An 18,627-nucleotide genomic window follows, 5' to 3' on the forward strand; every position below is an offset into this window, starting at 1 on the left:
CCTGAATTTCTATATCCACAAGGTCTGTGCCTGTGTTTAGGACAGGTGCCTAGTCTGCTGTCGTGTATAGTGGTGGTCAACACAGTTATGGGAGACCAGAGAGCAATAGTGAAAAGAGGATGCAGGTGCCTAGTGTGAGATGTCAGCCCCCCTAGACCCCCCTGAGCAGCTCTCCTTGTCTGCCACAGGAGTGCAGATGCCTGTTATTCATGTAGACCCTACACATTGGCCACAGAAGTCACATCTGTCCGAGTCTTCAGCTAAACCCCACCTGGTGTCTCTCTGCCTTCAGGGTCTGGGCCAAGGCAGCATTTTCTGACACATTTTCAGCACATTTTGCCTGTGTTAAGGACACAGGATTAAGCCCCTACCCCAGAGGTCACAGCCATGTCCACTTACAAATGTGGGTGCTGCCACCCTGTTTTAGGAGGAGCCCTGTTCCTACAGCATGCACTGCAAGAGCCAGAACCAGGCACCTCAGTGGTATTTGATTCCATCACACATCTCAATACATAAAGCATCCTTGGAGGCATTCAAATGGCACAGGACAGAAAAGCAGGTCAGTGGGAATTTGACTAATTTTTTGGCTGAAGCACCAGAGAAGTCATCCCTGGGATCTTGTCTCCTTGCTGCACGTGGTGGGTAGATCTTGGTCAGCAGCCAGACCCCCTCCCCATTTCTCCTCAGCAGAACAGGGGTAGAAAATCAGATAAAAAAAGCTCATGGTTCAACATAGAGAGAGATCACTTACCAATTACTGTCATGGGTGAAACAGACTTGACTTTGGGAAAATTAATTTAAATTATTGAGAGTTAAAAGAGATTTGGAGGCCAGCCTAAGGTCTCCAGGGTGTCAGGTGCAAGCCCACGATCCCAGAATATGAATGGGGCACTCAGGAGACATTGCAGCTACGCCTGAATGGCTGTGAAGGTACACCTGGAAAAGAGCCTGTGGGAATTACCCACTTCTATGTGTCCTAAAAGTGCCTGTTTCTCCCCAGTGACTGAGGAGGGTGTCGAGGATGCTTGTCTCCATTGCAGGTGACTACCAGACATTTCAGCAGGAGCCGGCTCAAGCTGAGGAGCAGGCTCAAGCTCAGTGTCAGTGCTTTTGTGATGTCCCACTGCTGTAGCCAGTTTGGGCCATGGAATTAGTGCTGGCTCAGTGAAGGAGTGCTGTCTCCAGTCCTGTGTCTTGGCACCCCCTCACCTCTTCCCTCTGAGCCAGGGAAAGGCAGACAGGAGAAGGTAGCTCTTTGTGAGCAAGAGGTTCTGTGGTCATATGGCCTCATCATGCAACACAGAGCTGATGTTGGCAAATAAATGGAATTTAACTGATAGGACTGCTGCATTAATTCCTGAAGTATGTTAGCAAAAATCTCAGGATAATCAAAAACTAAAAGAAAAAAACTAGGACATATACAGTGAAATAGCATCAATGGAGCAAATGTTTGACCCCAGGGACTTAGCCCAGGAGCTATGCCTTGGGCTCCCCCTGCACTCAGCTGCGCTTTGGGTGGCATGTGCTCTTATCTGATGGATCTTGGAGACTTCCCTCATCTAATTTTAGGCATGTAAAAGTTACAGGAGTCTAGACTGCTGCCCCTTGCCCTTACAAGAAAAGGGGAGATCAGGAGCTTCAGTGATGCACCTGAATAGTCCCTGTTGCCTGGCCAGGTCAAGATGAGAAGCTCTCAGAAGAAGTCTGTATCTTTCCACTAACCAGACAGTATCTGTGAAATGATGGGCTCAGATTTAAATACCAAGGGGTATTTAATACTAAAATCTCACATTTTACAGCATATGGGATGCCAGAACAGACAGATCCCAAACCCCAATGAGACTGTAGCTTCTTGCTGCTGAAAGCTGTTATGGGAACAGGAACAAGTGACGTTAGTTTCCTACCATTTGATGGTTGCCTTGCACTGGGTTGGTCCAAACTCCTGATCAGGCAGTGAGGAGCATCAATCCACTTACAGAAGGGCACAAGCTCTGTTGCAGAAAGCTGCCCAAATTTGATGCCAAACCCTAGTGCAATCAACCATTCTTCATCTGTGACTACATCCTGCTGGCCCTGCCAGGGGAGTCTAGGAACCAGCTGTGAAGCTGTTGGGGTATGTAACCCAGGCTTTTGAATTAGATGAGGAAGAACCAGCTTATCAGAGAGCCCTGCTTTTTTTGACAAAGAGCCTTTCCCTCCCTGAGCTCAGTTATGATTAATTACTTCCCATGTAGGCGTTGCTCTCTGCATCACTGGTCATTAGCCAGAAGGGAGGCTACCAGCTTTCTTTCTCAGCACCCGTCCTCCAGCCACAACTTCAGCTCTAAATTTAACCAAGATGACCCTCTAAGTTCATTAGATGCATCACAATTTTTACTACCAGACTTTAGAGGAACCACCAGAAATGCTCACCTGTTTTCCTGACCACAGGAGATGTATCACAAATGTAGCTTCCCAATTGAGTCTTGCATCAGCCTGATTTAAATTCCCTTTAAGTACAACCTCTGAAACTCTTTGCCCACCACAAATCTTTACACGATGGTATTTTTGAAGCCCCAGATAAAACTCAGACCCCGTGTGCATAAAAACTTGATTGGCTTCTGCCACTCTTGCTACAGAGACTTGAGAAAGCTGGAAGTTGGGGGAGGAAGGGGATTTTTGTTGGTTAAGGGACATACAGGTGGGATGTTTTTGGCTTACATTTTGAGGCACAAAGCCAAATAGAGCCTTGTTTATATCTAAGAAAGTTTTATATTTCCTTGGTGACCCATATTTTATAGATATGTACCACACCAATTAGATAAATAGTTATAGAACTCGTGATAAAACCCCAAAGCTTTGCCTTGTACAGATTTTTGGATTATTGATTTTTACAAAATGTGAAGTTATATAGTCCACAAAAGGAGCCGTTCTCCCTTTTGGAAAACTTCAATCAAATATTAAAACTCCAGTACAAGTGTTACTTCTGGTGTAAGCATTTTTTGAGCACAGGAAGAAACCTTCATGCTTCATTTTGTTTCATTAAATGCTATTCTATACCTGATTTCAGCAGAAGTATTTGAGATCTGCTTTTAGCTTGAAGACCCATAGGAAGGAATTTCAAAGCTCTGTATGTTTTTTTTTCCAGGACAGTAATTTCAGTGAGAAGAGAAATATGTACCATAGAAAATGTCAATATAACCAACATTTTTGAATCCTGTTCTATGCACCTTTCTCTTGATGTATAAATATATGTACACAAACACAAGCTACTGTCCTTTAGTAAGGCTGCTTTAACAAGGGGTAAGCATTTGAGCCTACACCCATAGAGCCTGACTCTGTCTCAGCCAGAGCAGAAAGCAAAGTGCTCGGGGGGCTGCTGATGCAAAGACATCGGCACAGCACGGATGTTTCCACTGAAGAACAGAGCTTCACTTGCTTCCCTAAAATCACACCAGTCCCCACCCGAGAAGGATCGAGCTGGGAGAGCTCAGACCACACAGTGACAAGCAAAGGCTGGCTCTCTCACCCCAGCCTCCCTCCCAACCCAGCATTAGAAGCTTTAGAGCTAAACCTGCAGAGGTATTGCCAGAGACCAACGATGGGCAAGACTAAAAGTTGCTCCTGCCCACTGCATTTCCCAGCACAAAATACTTTTGTTGACCTGTGAAGACCTCTGTGCTCTGAAGCATGAAATCCATGAACAGAAGCCTCTGAACATGACAAAACCTTTATTAGTGTTTATCAGTGATACAGATTACAGGAACCAAAGGCAATTAAATAACACTTAAGTTGACCACAGACTCAAGAAATACAAGTCACATTTGGCAAGGCAAACTTCTCAGTACACTAGATTGCTTAGGTTATTATTACACTGTGAAAGAGGAATTTCCCTTACAAGATTCTACATATTCAGGATATTATTATTAATATTAATTGTTATTATGGTGTCTTTCAGACAGCTCCTTTGGCAAGAATTCCCATTTTTAAGTATTTATTATATAAAAATATAACAAATTTTCATTATGTACAAACATTACATTACACAATGTACAGGTTAAAAACACTACAAAAAATGGCAGGCCATGGGTAAACCAAAAGTAAAAGAAAAAACCCCAATGTAGAAAACATGAAAAGAAATTTAAATACTGCACATTTCATAAAAATTACATTAACTACAAACAATTTTTTTTGTTTGCAAATATCAAACAGTACTGATCTGATTGGAAATCTTTCCCAAACGACTTCATTTTTAAGGCACATCTTGCATATTTACACATACGACACTAGATCTGGTCAATAACTTAAAGGCTCTCGGGAGTGACCTAGTTGTGTGCGCAGGGAGGGGCGCACTCGAGGGGGAGCACTCTGGGCTACGCCTTCTCAGTTGTCTCAGTCTGGGGGCCCAGGTATCTAGTTGAGGGGGCTGGGAACAGGGGCACCCCGATCTCCTGAAGGTCGGGGAGCCGTGCAGGGCGCGGCGGGGAGAGGAGCGTGATCGTCCGGTCAAAGTCCCTGTGCAGCACCTTCTCGTAGACACTCTGAAGCCCCACTGTTTTGGGCAGCTGGGCTTGATAAAAGTTGTCCCTGCGAAGGGGATCCCTGGGCAAGGACGTGCTCTTGCAGAAGGTGGAGAGGGGTGCTGAAGGATATGGAGAGGGGTGAGGGTTGGCTCGGCCACAGGAGGGGCTCCAGCAGCGGTCGGAGTGCCCCAGGATCTTGCATTCAGCCGTGCATGCCCACAGACCTAGAGAGAGAGAGATAGGGGAGGAGAAACCTGTCGTTACTGCAGGAATAAATCCACACCGTTCACAATCCTTAGAGTTACCAGTCACAGGATGATTCACTGCACCGACGGTGGGAGTGGGGAGGCTTTACAGCGCAACAAAAACCCAGGCTTGGTTAGGTAATGTTGTTCTGTTAGGAACACTCCTCGCAATTCTAGCTTTAAGGGAACCTTTTTTTGGGAAAAAAATCCAATCCTACAGCACTTCTGACAAATGCTAATTTGTGCTGGGCTCTCAGTGCAGAGAGGAACCAACACCTAAAAACAGCCTGCTCCAAGGAGAGGGGCAGTTTGAGCCATGCAGTGTCTGGCTTCCCCTTCCAGCTGCCCTGCCTGATCCCTGTGCCCCAGGGATGGGTCCCCTCATCCACCTCCCCACCCATCCATCTTTCTGTCTGAGGTCCAGTGGGGAGCAGGGGCAGAGCCCTTACCGTTCTGCATGTGTGTGATGAGATCTTTCTTCAGGGCATCTCCGCTGATATCCGAGTCGCTGTCGTTAAAATCACTGTCGCCTTTGCCGCTGTCTTTGCCACTGAACTTCTCTGCCTCCCGGCCAGAGATGGTGTTGAAGGAGTGTCCCTTCCAAATGGCCACGGGGGGAGCAGGCTCCTTGTTGTAGCTCGGAGTGGCAGCAAAACCCTGCTGGTGGGGAGGAAAATCAAAGGAGATATGAGGGAGAGAAGTGGTGAAAAGTAAACCAACATTAACTGCACCTCTGCAGCTAATTCACATCCTCCAAGACACCCCCCAACCCTTTGCCCCACTTCCTCTGGTGGGACCTTACCTCCCCACTCTGTCCCCTCAGCCTCTTCTGACCCTCATAGAGGCAAGTGCTGTCACTGCCACTCTCAGTGGTGGAGATCTCTTCAGCCGCTGGAGAGGGGTCGGGGCTGGTGAAGGAGGTTTTGCTGGGAAAGGTTCGGACCTCAAACATGTTCCCCCTCTGGCTGCCCTCCTCCTGATGGCCCTTCTCCAGGTGGGAGATGTCTATTTGGTCCTTCAGGGCAGTGTTGTTTTTGATGTTGTTCCCCTTCTTGCGCCTGTTGCAGGTGGTGGCGATGGTGATTATAGCCACAAGGAGGAGGGTGCAGCTGCCTGCCAGGACAATGATCACGATCAGAGGGATGTCCCACTGCAAAGCCTTTCCTTCCCAGGAGCTGGGCTTGGCTATGTCTTGGATACTGGACGGAGCAGTGGCAGTCACCAGGAAGTTGACCGTGGCAGTTGTGGCCAGGGGAGGTCTGCCATTGTCTGTCACAGTGAGGATGACCTTGAATAGCTGTCCCAGCTCCTCAGAGAGGTCACCCCTCAGCACAATGTCCCCAGTACTTGGGTTGATGATGAAGAGGTCTTGCTGGGACTCTTCCAGGAAGGCAAAGGTGAGCTCAGCATTGGCCCCATCATCTGCATCTCGAGCTTTGATTTGGGCCACCAGGGAGTCACGGGAGGTCTTGCTGGACACACCGATTTCCACAGTCCCATTGGTGAGCACTGGGTGGATGATGACAGGAGGGTTGTCGTTCTGGTCCACCATTCTCACTTTGACAACAGTGCTGCTGGAGAGCTGTGGGGAGCCACCATCAGTGGCCTGGATCCTCAGGTCCAGCTGCTTGAGGATCTCATAGTTGAATGTCCTGAGGGCATAGATGGCCCCAGTGGCGGGGTCCACTGAGACGTAGGTGGAGATGGGGGCCCCCATGACCTGCGTCTCCAGGAGCCGGTAGGTGACCTTACCATTGTGGCCAAGATCAGGGTCACGAGCCACCACGGTGGTGATGTAGGCGCCCGGGGGGTTGTTCTCTGGCACTGCCACCTCGTAGAGGGGCTTGGCGAAGAGCGGCGCGTTGTCATTCTCATCGCTCACCCGCACCGTGTACTGCCGGACGGTCTTGAAGGGCGGCGAGCCCAGGTCCTCAGCCACCACGGTGAGGTTGTACTCGGGGATGCGCTCGCGGTCCAGCGCCGCCGTGGTGACGATCATGTAGCTGTCCTCGTAGGCCCGCTGCAGGGCGAAGTGGTCGTGCCCACGGAGGCTGCAGCGCACCTGCCCATTGGCGCCCGAGTCGCGGTCCGTGGCGCTGACGAGGGCCACGAAGCTCTCCGTGGCCGCCGCCTCGCTGACGTAGGCCACGCCGGCCGCACTGGCGGCGCCACGGAGGGCGCTGATGCTGATGCGCGGGGCGTTGTCGTTGACGTCGGTGAGGCGCACGACGACGGTGCAGGTGGCAGCACGGGGGCTGGCCCCGCGGTCCTGGGCACGCACGTCCAGCTCGTAGGTGCGGGTGCGCTCGTAGTCCACGGCGGCTTCCAGGGTGAGGTGGCCCGAGCGCGGGTCGAGGCGGAAGAGCCGCCGTGCCTCAGGGGGCACCTGGCTGCTGAAGGCATAGACCACCTCACCATTGGGGCCCTCATCAGGGTCAGCAGCATCCAGATCGAGCAGCAGGGAGCCGGGCGGCGCATCCTCAGGCAACTCCACCGTGACTGAGCTCTGGGCAAATGTGGGACTGTTGTCATTGGCATCGAGAACACGGACATGCACGGTGGCTGTGCCTGAGCGCGCTGGGCTGCCGCCGTCCTTGGCCACCAGCTCCAGGGTGTAGGAGGGCTGGCGTTCGCGGTCCAGCTCCTGGAGCAGCACCAGGTCGGCACAGCGTGCCCCATCCGCCCGTGTCTGTGCCTCCACACCGAAGTGGCTGTTGAGGGAGACCTGGAAGCTCTGGATGGAGTTGGAGCCCACGTCCTCATCCACAGCAACCTCCAGCGGGAGCCGAGTGCCGGGTGCAGCACTCTCCGAAACCTCCAGCGCCATCTGGGCATGGGGGAAGCGCGGTGCATTGTCATTGATGTCACGCACCTCCAGCTCCACGTGCACCAGACGGTAGCGCTCCCGCCAGCAGCTCACCACGTCGAAGGCCAGGACACACTGCGGAGCTTGGCCGCACAGCCGCTCCCGGTCCAGCCCCGCTTCACCGATGCTCAGCTGCCCGTCCTCCTCCCGCACCCGCACCAGCGAACTGTTGCTGAACTGCCGCATCAGGCGAAAGCTCATCTCCCCCGGCGCCTTCACCGGCATCTCATCGGCCAGAGTACCGATCACCGTGCCCGGCGCGCCCTCCTCGTCGGTGCGATACCTCACCGTCTTGCAGCGGGACAGGGCCAGCAGGCAGGCGGCGGCCAGCAACCGCAGGGGGCTCATGGCAGCGGCGCGGGGCTCAGCCCGACGGCGCGGTGCGGACGGGACGAGCGCGGGCTCGGGCGGGACGCACAGGAACGGCTCCACCGCCGTCTGCGCCCGCCCGCGCCGCCGCGCCGCCTTTCATAGACGGCGCTATGCAAATGAGCGGGCGGCGGAGCCAATGGGAGGCGGTGCAGCGCGGACGGCGGGCGGCCCCCGGCGCGCCCCGGGCCGGGCCGGGAGCGGGGTCGGGGGGCGCTCGCCTTTGTTTTCTTTAACTCTGCGGGGTCTGGGGGGGTTCTTTTCTTTTTCCCATTTTTTTTCCCCTTCCCCCGCACCGTCGCTATTTCTTTTCCTCCGTTCATTTATTTCTTTTTTCCTCCCTCCTTTCCTCCCGCTCCCGTCTCTTCCCTCTCTCCGGAGGTGCGGCAGCGGAGCTGGTGCGGGGAGCGCGGAGTGCAGTGCACGGTGGGGTTTGTTAATCCTGCCGGCAAGTTGGGACAGGTGCCGTGCCGTGCCGTGCCGCGTCGTGTCGTGGCATGTCGTGCCGTGTCGCGGCGTGTCGCGGCGTGCCGCGCGGGCGGGGGCGCGGGGCGGGCGCGCATTAGCGGGGTGCGGGGGAGCGGCGGGGGCGGCATTCAGCTGCGCCCGGAGTGGTGTGTCACTCGCGTGAGAGCCTGTGATCAGCGCTGTAAGTCGCCTTTCAGGAGGTGTCCCCGCATGCTTTAGTATGCATGTCACCGCCCGGGTTTCTTAAGCCTGGGGCACTAGCAGGCGAGGAGGAAAAAAAGAAAAAAAAAAGTTCCAAATAGGATTTAGCATAAGCTTGAGGAGATTTGGAAAGGTTTCAAAGATCAGGCAGTATCAAAGGCTTATGAAGCCCTCGTTAGCTGTAGAAATATAATAGCATGGCAGGCTATCCCATTCGAGGAACCAATGTCTGTATTATTTCACTATGACAGGCTAAAGGGAGAGAAAGTTGAACAGTTTCCACAGAGGAGTTGGACTAAGTTGAATATAATGAGCAAACGCCACATGTATCCATTATGTCCCTCTATTCATTCCCAATCACTGCCATAACTCTTTGACTAAACGATGATGAGCGCTGAATTACACACAATGCCCTGCTCATATTAAAATACATTTAAGACCTATCCCTCCTGGTGCCCTGTTACGCCTATTCACAGGATTTTCTTTTTGTCCTAATAGGGCCTCTCTGGGAAGCAACACCAGTCTCGTTCCAGAAGAACAAAATAACAGCATGAGGCTGAAACCTGGCACGAACCGGGGGGAACGAAACCATCTGCCCCGCAAGGCACCGAGGCCCTGCGCGGAGCCCACCGCGGCCCCGCCGCGCCTCAGCAGCGTGGGGAGGGCGGCTGTCCGCCCTGGCCCGCAGGGGGAAGCCCTGATGGGGAGGGAGATGGGGGTCCTGAGGGGCAACCGCTTCTCCGGGAAACCTCATGCCCTCTCCTCTCCTCTCCTCTCCTCTCCTCTCCTCTCCTCTCCTCTCCTCTCCTCTCCTCTCCTCTCCTCTCCGTCTCAGGGAACCCAAGAGACGCATTTTAAAGCAAAAGGGTGACAAACAGAATGCGGTCCGGTTTCCTTTGCCAAGCCGGGATAACAGCGCTCGGCGGGGCGCACGGAGCGCGGTCGCATCCCGGGGCTCCACCCCGGGGCTCCATCCCGGGCTGTGCGGGATGCGCGGGGCGGCACGCGAGCGGGGGGCGGCGGGCTGCCCGCAGCGCCGGCTTATGGAAATGGGATTTAAATCGCGCTTCGGTCCCGGCTGCGGGGGCGCGGGGAGGGGGGCACGCTCCGCCGCCGACAAAAGCTCCCCGAAGGCGCGGTTTCCATACGAACGAGCCTCCGCGGGGCTCTGCTCTCCCGCCCGCGGGAGCTCCGCAGGCGGCCGCCCGGAGGGGCGCGCAGCTTTCGGGCCGGGCCGGGCCGAGCTCCGAGGTGTGGAGACCGGGACCGGGCTGCCTGGGAACGGGGCCGCCGGTCGGGAGCGGGCAGTGGGCAGCGGGGCGGCCCCTCGTGTGTAACAGGATTATCTTTGCCATTTCAAGTTCCATGCAGCATGTAATTTATTTTTAATTAGGATTAGATCGAGCAGGGAAGGAGACCAGACCTTTCCCCCCACCTCCCCCTCCCCGCAAAGGCATGGCTATTCCACGAGGAGCTCTTATTCTTTACAAAAAAGCCAATCAATCGATAAACCAGGACCTGTGTTCACCTCCCACGCACTTTGCAGGAGATAAGGGTGAAAAGGGCTGTACTTTCAATGTGTGCTCAAGTATCTGAATCAGAAGGGGAGGCTTGGAAATCCTTTCCTTTCCCATCTACCCAGTCCCACTCTCACATGCTTTCTATCCAAACCCATTTTTAAGAGGGACACAGTGGGGTCTTGCTCCTCATGCCTTTTTTTTTTGTGTGTGTGTGTTTTGTTTTAGAGTTCAAATGCACTTTCTGCCTGCTTGGGTTATTCTTTTCCCACTGTCGTGACTTTGATTTTAAAAAACCCCAATGTATCAGTCTCTCTGCCTTCTCCCCAGTAGAGCCCACCACAGAAATGTTCTGAAAGGCTAGTGAAGAATCCTGTTTTACAGCTCAAAATAAACATACGGATCAGCTGCATTAAAAGCACTTCTTTGAAATATTGTGGTTAAACAGCCCAGATTGGTTGATTGCTCCATGTGGGGACATATGTTCTTGCAAACTGTGCGTATTGTTACTAATGGGGATTCTCACACCACAGCCTTTCCTTTGAATCTGAGGCACTGGTGGTTTCTCTGGAGCTGTTGCAAGGTTGTTTTAATAATTTACCAGCTCCCTTGCACTTAGTGTTGTTGCGGAGACTCAGAGCGTGCAAAGAAGGAGGTGTTTTGTGGTGTCCAGAGGTCTGATCTCTGCTGCCAAGCTCCTTTCTGTACCTCTTTAGACACAGAAATCAAAGCTGCTCCTAGAGATGGGTGCCAGGCAAAGGAAAAAGCAAGGCTTCCCCACACACCTCTGTGAACCTGGGATCTTGGGTAATGTGTTGCTCCCAAGGAGGGGGAGCACTCCTAGACCAGCAGCCTGTTGCCAGTATCAGTCAAGTAAGTGATTACCAGCAAATCACTCCAGGTTTCTCTTTTTCAGCTTTATATTTACTTCTTTCTTCCCCCAATTCAGATCTTGGAAATTAAGTTTGTGGGTGCTTTTCCCTCCTCCCAGGCAGTTATTGCCTTACGAGGGGTGGCAAAACCCCAGGACCTCATCCTGTTCTTCACTCCTCCAGCTGAGCGATGACACTTCACTGCATTTTCCCATCGCTTACAGCACAGTAGGTTCACATATGTCTCAAGGTGTCAAGTGTTCCCAGTGCAACAGGGTAAGGCTTCCCTCCTAGCAACAGGTGCCTGGGATCCTGCCCAGAGATCTCTGTTCATGGAGATAAGCTTGAAGATCTTATGTTTTAGAGGTGTGAGAGAAGGCAAGGCTCCCATTGAGCTCCCATCTAGTATCTCAGGACCACATGTACCACACTTGAGGGAGAGTGTGCAGCTTCACACAAGCATGGGGCAGTGTGCTTCCCTGTTGCACAATATTTGTGTGTCCCTGTTCCCAGGAGACCTTAAAGGTATCAAGCTTTGGCTACTGAAAGTGCCCCTGTCTGGCCCTCTCAGCACACAGACTGTATAGTGAGTGTGTGCCCCGGGGGTGGTGGGGTGGGATCCCTTGTGGCACAACCCCTGGGGTGGTATGACTGTCTCCCAGGAGAAGCCAGGCTACCTGGGCATGGTCTCCAGCTGGTCCTGCTCACCCACACACCAGAGGATCTGTTTGACCTCTCTCCAGACATGAAGTTGAGGTGCAACATGTCCCCCCACCCCTTGTCTCTTAGCCTGCAGAGTAGTGGCGTGGCCCTCCCTCCCTGGAAACTCATCTCCATGCTCAGGCCCTGTCTCTTTCTTCTTGGGCATCCCCACAGCTTGGCTGTCTTGGAGTGATCTACAAAAACAAAGGAATTCCTTCTGCTTCAGGGTCTAAACAATCCCCCCTGTTTAATCATTTCTGCTGAAACTAAGGAAGTGTGGGTTAACCTGTCAAGCTCCACAAGCCCGGGCTGACCAAAACCCCTGGAAAACAAAGGAGTGGAACGAAGCAGTGAAGGGTTTTGTTGCTCTCTGGCTGTTTGTGTTGGAGGGTAGCATGCGGCATTGTGCTTCTGTCTCCAGCCATGCCGGCTATAGAAGACACGCTGCAAACCTTCCCCTGAGCTGTGGGTTGGTACCAGGGCTATAAATCATTGTGATCATTTGCTTATTTGCTTCAAATGCTGCCCTGGCTGCATCTCCCCTCTGTGAAATGTGGGTTAGAAGAAGGAGTTTATTTTGCAGAAGAAAGAAATTGCATGCCCGTACCCCCTACCCAGCAAGCAGTTTTGATTCCACAGGGAATTTATTTTTTAATTGGATTAATTTCTAGCCTCTCCCGGAGTAGCAGCTGGGGTCTTTGATACAAGAGGTTAAAACAAAGGGGCATGAAACAAAAGACCAGTTTTCTGCATTCCCCACACAGCGTGGGTCTCGTGCGAGCTGCCTGGAGGTATCCTTGGCACACTGCATTCCTAAAGGTCTCCCCATGTTGTCCTCAGCCAGGGGCTGCTGCAGGTTTTTTGAGGGTGTTCTCTGGTCTGTCTTGCTAGCAAGATATCTGAATATGAGGCTTTGCCTCCTAACCCAGCTTATGTTCCCACATAACCTTACTCCTTGGTGTCCCTTTCATTTTCCACTCCTCCACCCACCCTCTCACTGCCCACCCCTTTTCCAGCTCTCTTTACCCTCTATGTTTTCTGCCCCAGTAGAGATAAATGAGGCTTTCAAGCTGTTAAACCAGGAGGCAGGTTCTCATGTTCAGTTCTCAACTCTCTCATCTGGAGGAAGGCTCAGCCCCACCAAGGTCTGGGATATTTAGGTATTCAATTGTCATTGGATTCTGTGGAAGTTGGACACATTTTAGCTTGACTGAGGGCTTGAGGATCTCAGTTTCAACCTCTCATGTCTACAGACCGTGGGTGCATTGGACAAGTGACAGCCCAAGTCCTGCTTTTTGTCCACTAGGAGGACTGTTATTAGATCAGACATGCCTTAGAAGTAACTACCTTTATTATGCACATCCCTTATGGGCTTAATGCCTTTGGATTTAGGGAGTGCAGATAGCAGAATAGCTATTCATGTCTGTCCCCAGTCTGGACTTTTAGAAGAAGTGCTTACCTTCTCCATAGCTTGAGGTCTGATCAGATCACTAGGATGTTAAAGAAGGGACTTGCACAGCTTCTCTCCCTGGCTGTTGTGGATTGGTGCTCCTGCTCCATGGCGGCTGCTACATGCCTGGCTGGGATGTCTTTCACAGCACTTTGAAGGTGTCCGCACTGATATATTTGGCTTTCCTCCAGCAGCTCCTTGTTTCCTCCTGGGTCTTGTTCACACTCTCCTCCTTGAAGGACTGTTTGGAATTTTAGACTCTTACAAATGATGAATGGGTGGAAGAAATACACCTCTTAGCTCCCAGAAAGATGTACAGTCCTCTGCGAATACTCATGTGTGCTGGTTGTGATGGGCTCCACTGATTTCTCCGAGAAACAGCTCCCTGGCTATTTCGTGTGCAAAGTCCCTTTCTGCATGTCCTTCTGCTGCCCCTGCCCAGCCAGTGCCACCCACCCAGTGCCACACTCAACAAGCGTGGTCCGGTCACTCTTTGGGCTCTGCCACCTTCCCACAGTTTCGGAGGCCCTTCCCAGTAAGATCATATCCTTACCCAAGCACAAGGATAGTTACGTACATGCCAATATATTTTTACTATGCCCATAAAAATAGCCTTCCCATTTCTCTGCTGTCTAAATGTTTTCAGTATCACCCTGCACATGTGATTTCTCACCCCCTCCACTGGTACATCTGTGGCATAGGAGGGGACATTGGGAAGCAATCCTCGTTAAGGGAGGGAGAAGTTGCCTTAGCGTGATGCCATGCTGGAGCTCATTAGCCCAATATCGCAGCGGGGTTAATAGGCTTGGGCACAGTGCCACAGCTTCTAATTTCAAGGCTGAGGGGGCCTGCAGGTTCTAGCCCTGCTCTGCTCCCAGTTGTTTCCCAGAGGATTACAGTGAGAGGCAGCACGGGGGGAGAGAATGCGACAGGGAATCAGGGACTCAGACATGTGCCACGAGTCCCTTCCTCCATCTCGCCTCTCCTTCTCCCCCCTGCTTCCCCCCTCATCCTCCATCTTAATCGTGCCTCAGCTTGCAAAGTCAGAGCCCCCAGCTGTGAAGGACTAAGTCTCTTCTTCTCCCAAGCTCCTGAGCGGCAGCAGGCTGTGAGCAAGAGTGTGCCTGGTGTCACTTCTGCTGAAGAGGCTGTGAGAGCAGGGCAAGAGCTCAGACGCAGGCGGCTGCCGCACTTGGCCGCCTGCCAGGGCAGGAGCACACTCCATGAGCATCCTCCCTCAGCCGGCTGCTTCCAGGGCTGGGAGTCTGCCCAGCACCAGGTTTTATTTTGGCACAGTGAGAAGCACCCCACAGCTGAAGGATGTGGGGGGAGTGGTGGTGAGTTCCATCAGGCTGCTCTCCTTCGTCCTGGTTTTGGGATCATCTCCCTTTCCAAAGTGCAGGAGGGCTCAGTGTTAAATGTCCCTCTCTGCCCCCCCACAATGTGTTGGGTGATGGATTTTATCTTCGATGTCTGCCAGGGTGTTGCTGCCTGACATGCAGCCAGCTCCAGGCAGAGCAGGGCAGGCAAACAGCACATAGCTGTACAGAGGAGGATGGAGAGCAAACACATCCCATTACAAGAGAGATGGAAAGACTTTAGATATTCCTATTGAGCTGAAGAGAAGTAAACTTTTCCGAAGCTTGGCAAATCTGATTCTTAAATCATTTGGGTGCTCTTGAGCGTTTAATCCAGGATTTTTGCTTTGAGGTTTTCTGCTACTGCATTCTGCTGCGTTTCAAGAGTTTGGGGTATTGCTCAGGATTAGATCAGACTGCCATTCAAGGCCACTGGGTGACTCTCTCTTTTTTTTTTTTTTTGACCACATCTGCCATTCTTTGACCTCTGCAGCGCCTCCAGACCTATGAAACATTCCTGTACTCACTGTTCATCTTTCATGTATGGCATTTGCTCGTTCTCCACATATCCTTCACTGAAGGGGTCTGGCTGAGGAGGCAGAATGTTGGCCTGGGGTGATGTGACCTGGGACTGGAGCTGGTGACAGAGTGGAGAGGACTAGAGCTGTTTCCATGGCTGAAGGATGCATGTGTACCACAGCCCTGAAGGGCACGTTTGCCCATCTTTATGAGTTAGCCAGTCAGTCCCCAAATGTCACCCGTCCCTCCTGCACCTGTGAGTGTGCATCACAGCAGGACAAGGAGGCAATTTGGAAACCACTGCAATCTCTATGGCTACATCTACAGCACTGAATGAAATGCTCCATACTCTGGCTCTGCTTAGTTTACTTCTGCAGACATATTCTGTGGAGATATAGCCCTTTTACAGTTTGTGGGGAATTACCTGTTTGCCTTTTCAAGTTTAGCCATTTGGTGCCTTCACTTGTTTAACTCACATTAAAAAGAGGTGCACATTGCTACCCTGTGTCTGTGGTTTTTGCATCTGGAAATGCATACACCATCACATATTCCACCTCATGATCCCCAGGAAAAAATCATCTGCCCCCAAAGTCTGCAGAATTCTGTTCTGAAAAGTTAAATAAATTGTTATCGCTTCTTAAGTGCCACAATAAATGTATGGAATGATTTCACATAAAAGCTGGAGGCTTAGAGAGTAGGTGCAAAAGAAATGCATCAAATTAGACCAAAAAAGAGGCATAAAATCTATGTTATCCCAAAAGATAAGGGCTGGCGGCTTAAGTGACTTTTCTGTTTGCTGCTGTACTAAACATCAAATTCATTTTTCTGCCTAAAAGAATTTGCATCTCTGCAGTGAGCAGATCTGAAGGCTTTGTTTTTCCAGAGAGGTACATGGTGGTGGGGGAAAAGTAGGAAATGATGCAATCAGGCACGATTTGTAAGCGAAGGGTCACAGATGGGTGAAGCCTTGCCGAAGATAAAACTAACAAACAAGCAGTTGGAGATTCTCTTGGAGCATCCTGAACATTTAGAACTGAAGAGGTTTGAGTTTGCTTCAGCAACATTATGTATGTATATGCATGTGTTATATATTATAATGAATATGATAATTACAGGAGATAATTTATAATATATGTGTACTATATATGAGTGCCTCCTCAGTAGGCTAAAACAATGCCATGAGAGTGTAAAGAAATGTGAAATCTAATTACTGTAGCTGTGTAAGTGAAGTAATGAGGAGCTTGAGAGTGTGACTGATATGCAATTAGATACTAAACTAATGAGCAAGCTGTCTACAGTCCATCAAAAGAGTGAGGGAGGCTTGTGCAAGACACCCCTGGCATTGCAAAGAGGATGATATACCACATCCAAATGCAGCTCACTAATGACTGGAGATTGTGTGCTCAGCTTGGGGGCAAAGCCTTTAACCAGGCAAAAAACCTGTGCCAGACCCACAGGAGATGAGGACAGTAAGAAGTACAAAATATACAGAACTGCAAGTATATATAGGAGAGCTGTAGCTTGGACTGAAGGTTCTGGATTAGTGACTCCCCAGAACTTGGTTTGCTGGGCTATCTTACCCCAGATAAAACAGTCAGGGTGAGAAACTGGTGTCAGGTTGGGTGGCAATGTAAGTGGGTGGCAATGTAAGTCTTGCCTTGGGAGGGCCGGGCTGGGAAGGGCAGCAGAGAGTCAGGCAAAGGTAGTGGAGGCAGACACAGCAGGAGCTGATGGGGAAAAGCACTCAGGGCTCGCTCTGTCCTGTGATAACAACATCTGGAGTGGATAGATGTCTGTCTACAGGAGCTTATTCTTCAGCATGTATTTACTGTTATAAACTGAAATTTTCAATCCTAGGTGTTGACTTCAGGCTGTTAGTTCTTTCTAAGAGAGTTTCAGGTGAAGCACATAAGTTATCTCCTGAACTGAAACTAGGGTAAATTGATCCTAGGCTTTATATGGTTGTTTTGCCTGTGGGATAAATATCCAGGGTCTCCCTTTTTTTTTTCCCCTATATCATGGAGTTCTCATGGTTTCATTTGAGGATTTGACATTTTGCAAGAAGATGCAGGCAGGTGACTTGTGCCACTTTGGTAAGCATTCAACCAAACTGAACTACACATTTTAAATGGTACAGCCTGTAGGATTTGAGTAGAGTAGAGATTAAGCAGGTAACCTTCTCTTCTTTTTTCCTGGTCTGCCACAAACTTGAATCAGTATTCTGGCTACTTGAGAGACACAGCCAACTATTTGTCTGGTATCAGGAAAGAGCCATAAAAACCCTCTAGCAAAACATTCCTAATGCTCTTGATTTCTAGAATGGTTGGCCATGATAGCCCAATGCTGGTCTTGGCTCTGTGCTTCCTCAGACAGGACATGGTCTGTATGATGGACCTAGGGTTTGCAACTCTGGGGACAACAGCAGGAGACCTGGTGGTGAAGTGACTCTTTTCCAAGATCTGTACCTTAAAATCCAAGGGGATGTGAATAAAGCATCATGGATTTTGCAAGGTCAGGTCCCATAGAATGAAAGGAAAGCTAGCCTTGAGTGTTTCAGCTTAGGTGTGCAAAATTAGCAGATATTAATCTACCAACTTGCAGCTCTGTGTCTCAGCTCACCAGCTGTAGTGCGGAGTTAATGATACACCTTCCTTCCACAGGTTCATTATGGAAATAAGATAATTAACATCTGTGAATCACTCTAATTTAAGAGCAGGGAAGGCCAAAGAAAAGTCTATGAGTAAATTATTGCTTCCATCCTGAGCAGGGCTTGAGTGATGTGAGGAAATTATGACCAAGGAGCGAGGACCCAGAGTACGCCACTGAAGCTCTTGGGTCTGCGGAGCAGAGTAGGAGAATGGTGGAGAAGTGACACCTCTCTGGCCACATAAGGGTTGCATCACAGTGAGACTGGTGCTGCAAAGACCACCTTAGGCCTCATATTTCCTAGTTTAAGTGCCTGACTTTGCAGTCTTACCAATGTACTTCCAGTGCAGCTCTCTTGGGTGTCATAGCCATGGAAATATATAGGTCTGTGGAGGGAAAACCCTGTCCTGTTTGTCCTGTAATGACACAAGCTGGCATGGTGGAGGTTTATATCAGCGATTGCTTATTAAGCTACAAAATTTGGCTGCCCAGGTGGTGACTTCTTTAGTTACTGTCCTCCAGGTATTCAGTGACCTTCTTGGTCTCCTTTACCCTGCAGCTGTAAACCTTCTTTGCTCTCCCTGCCTTGAGGAAGAAACCTCTGCATGGGACTTCCTTGCTTTGCTGCTTTGGGAATGTGGCTTTAGAGAATAAATAGCAGCAAAGCTTTATCTGGAGGCTGCAGCTTTTTGAGGAAGAAAAGAGGCTTCTAAGGTGATCAAAGGCTGAAGACCCAGGTGAGCCTTAAAGCAGAGCTGTGCAAAACTCATTTTGGGTGGCCAAAAATGATGCATAGGCACAGTTTGGTTAAGGTGTGCCTTGAGACTGTGAAGGTTCAGTCTTGGGCTCTGTGTATGTTTTTGGGCAAGACATCTCCTTGTGTTGCCATTAAAACAGCACTCCACGGAGGGC

The 18,627-nt window shown here is 50.8% G+C and overlaps 1 protein-coding gene across 1 annotated transcript; it reads right to left on the bottom strand.

Moving 5' to 3' along the window:
• Positions 1–3,843: 3,843 nt before the first annotated feature.
• PCDH8 (protocadherin 8) lies at positions 3,844–7,961 on the bottom strand. Its single transcript, XM_058800236.1, has 3 exons — positions 5,550–7,961; positions 5,197–5,407; positions 3,844–4,726 (listed from the first exon to the last, which is right to left on the bottom strand). The coding sequence occupies exons 1-3, from the start codon at positions 7,959–7,961 to the stop codon at positions 4,353–4,355; spliced, it is 2,997 nt and encodes a 998-aa protein (XP_058656219.1). The 3' UTR covers positions 3,844–4,352.
• Between the last annotated feature and the right edge of the window lie 10,666 nt (positions 7,962–18,627).

The sequence above is a fragment of the Ammospiza caudacuta genome, chromosome 2 (genome assembly GCF_027887145.1).
Source record: "Ammospiza caudacuta isolate bAmmCau1 chromosome 2, bAmmCau1.pri, whole genome shotgun sequence".
Lineage (NCBI taxonomy): Eukaryota > Metazoa > Chordata > Aves > Passeriformes > Passerellidae > Ammospiza > Ammospiza caudacuta.

Coding starts and splice junctions, on each gene's coding strand:
- PCDH8 (XM_058800236.1), bottom strand. CDS start 7,961: ATGAGCCCCCTGCGGTTGCTGGCCGCCGCCTGCCTGCTGGCCCTGTCC. Junction 5,408..5,549: donor TGAGGGGACAGAGTGGGGAG/GTAAGGTCCCAC, acceptor CCTCCCCACCAG/CAGGGTTTTGCTGCCACTCC. Junction 4,727..5,196: donor CATCACACACATGCAGAACG/GTAAGGGCTCTG, acceptor CTCTCTCTCTAG/GTCTGTGGGCATGCACGGCT.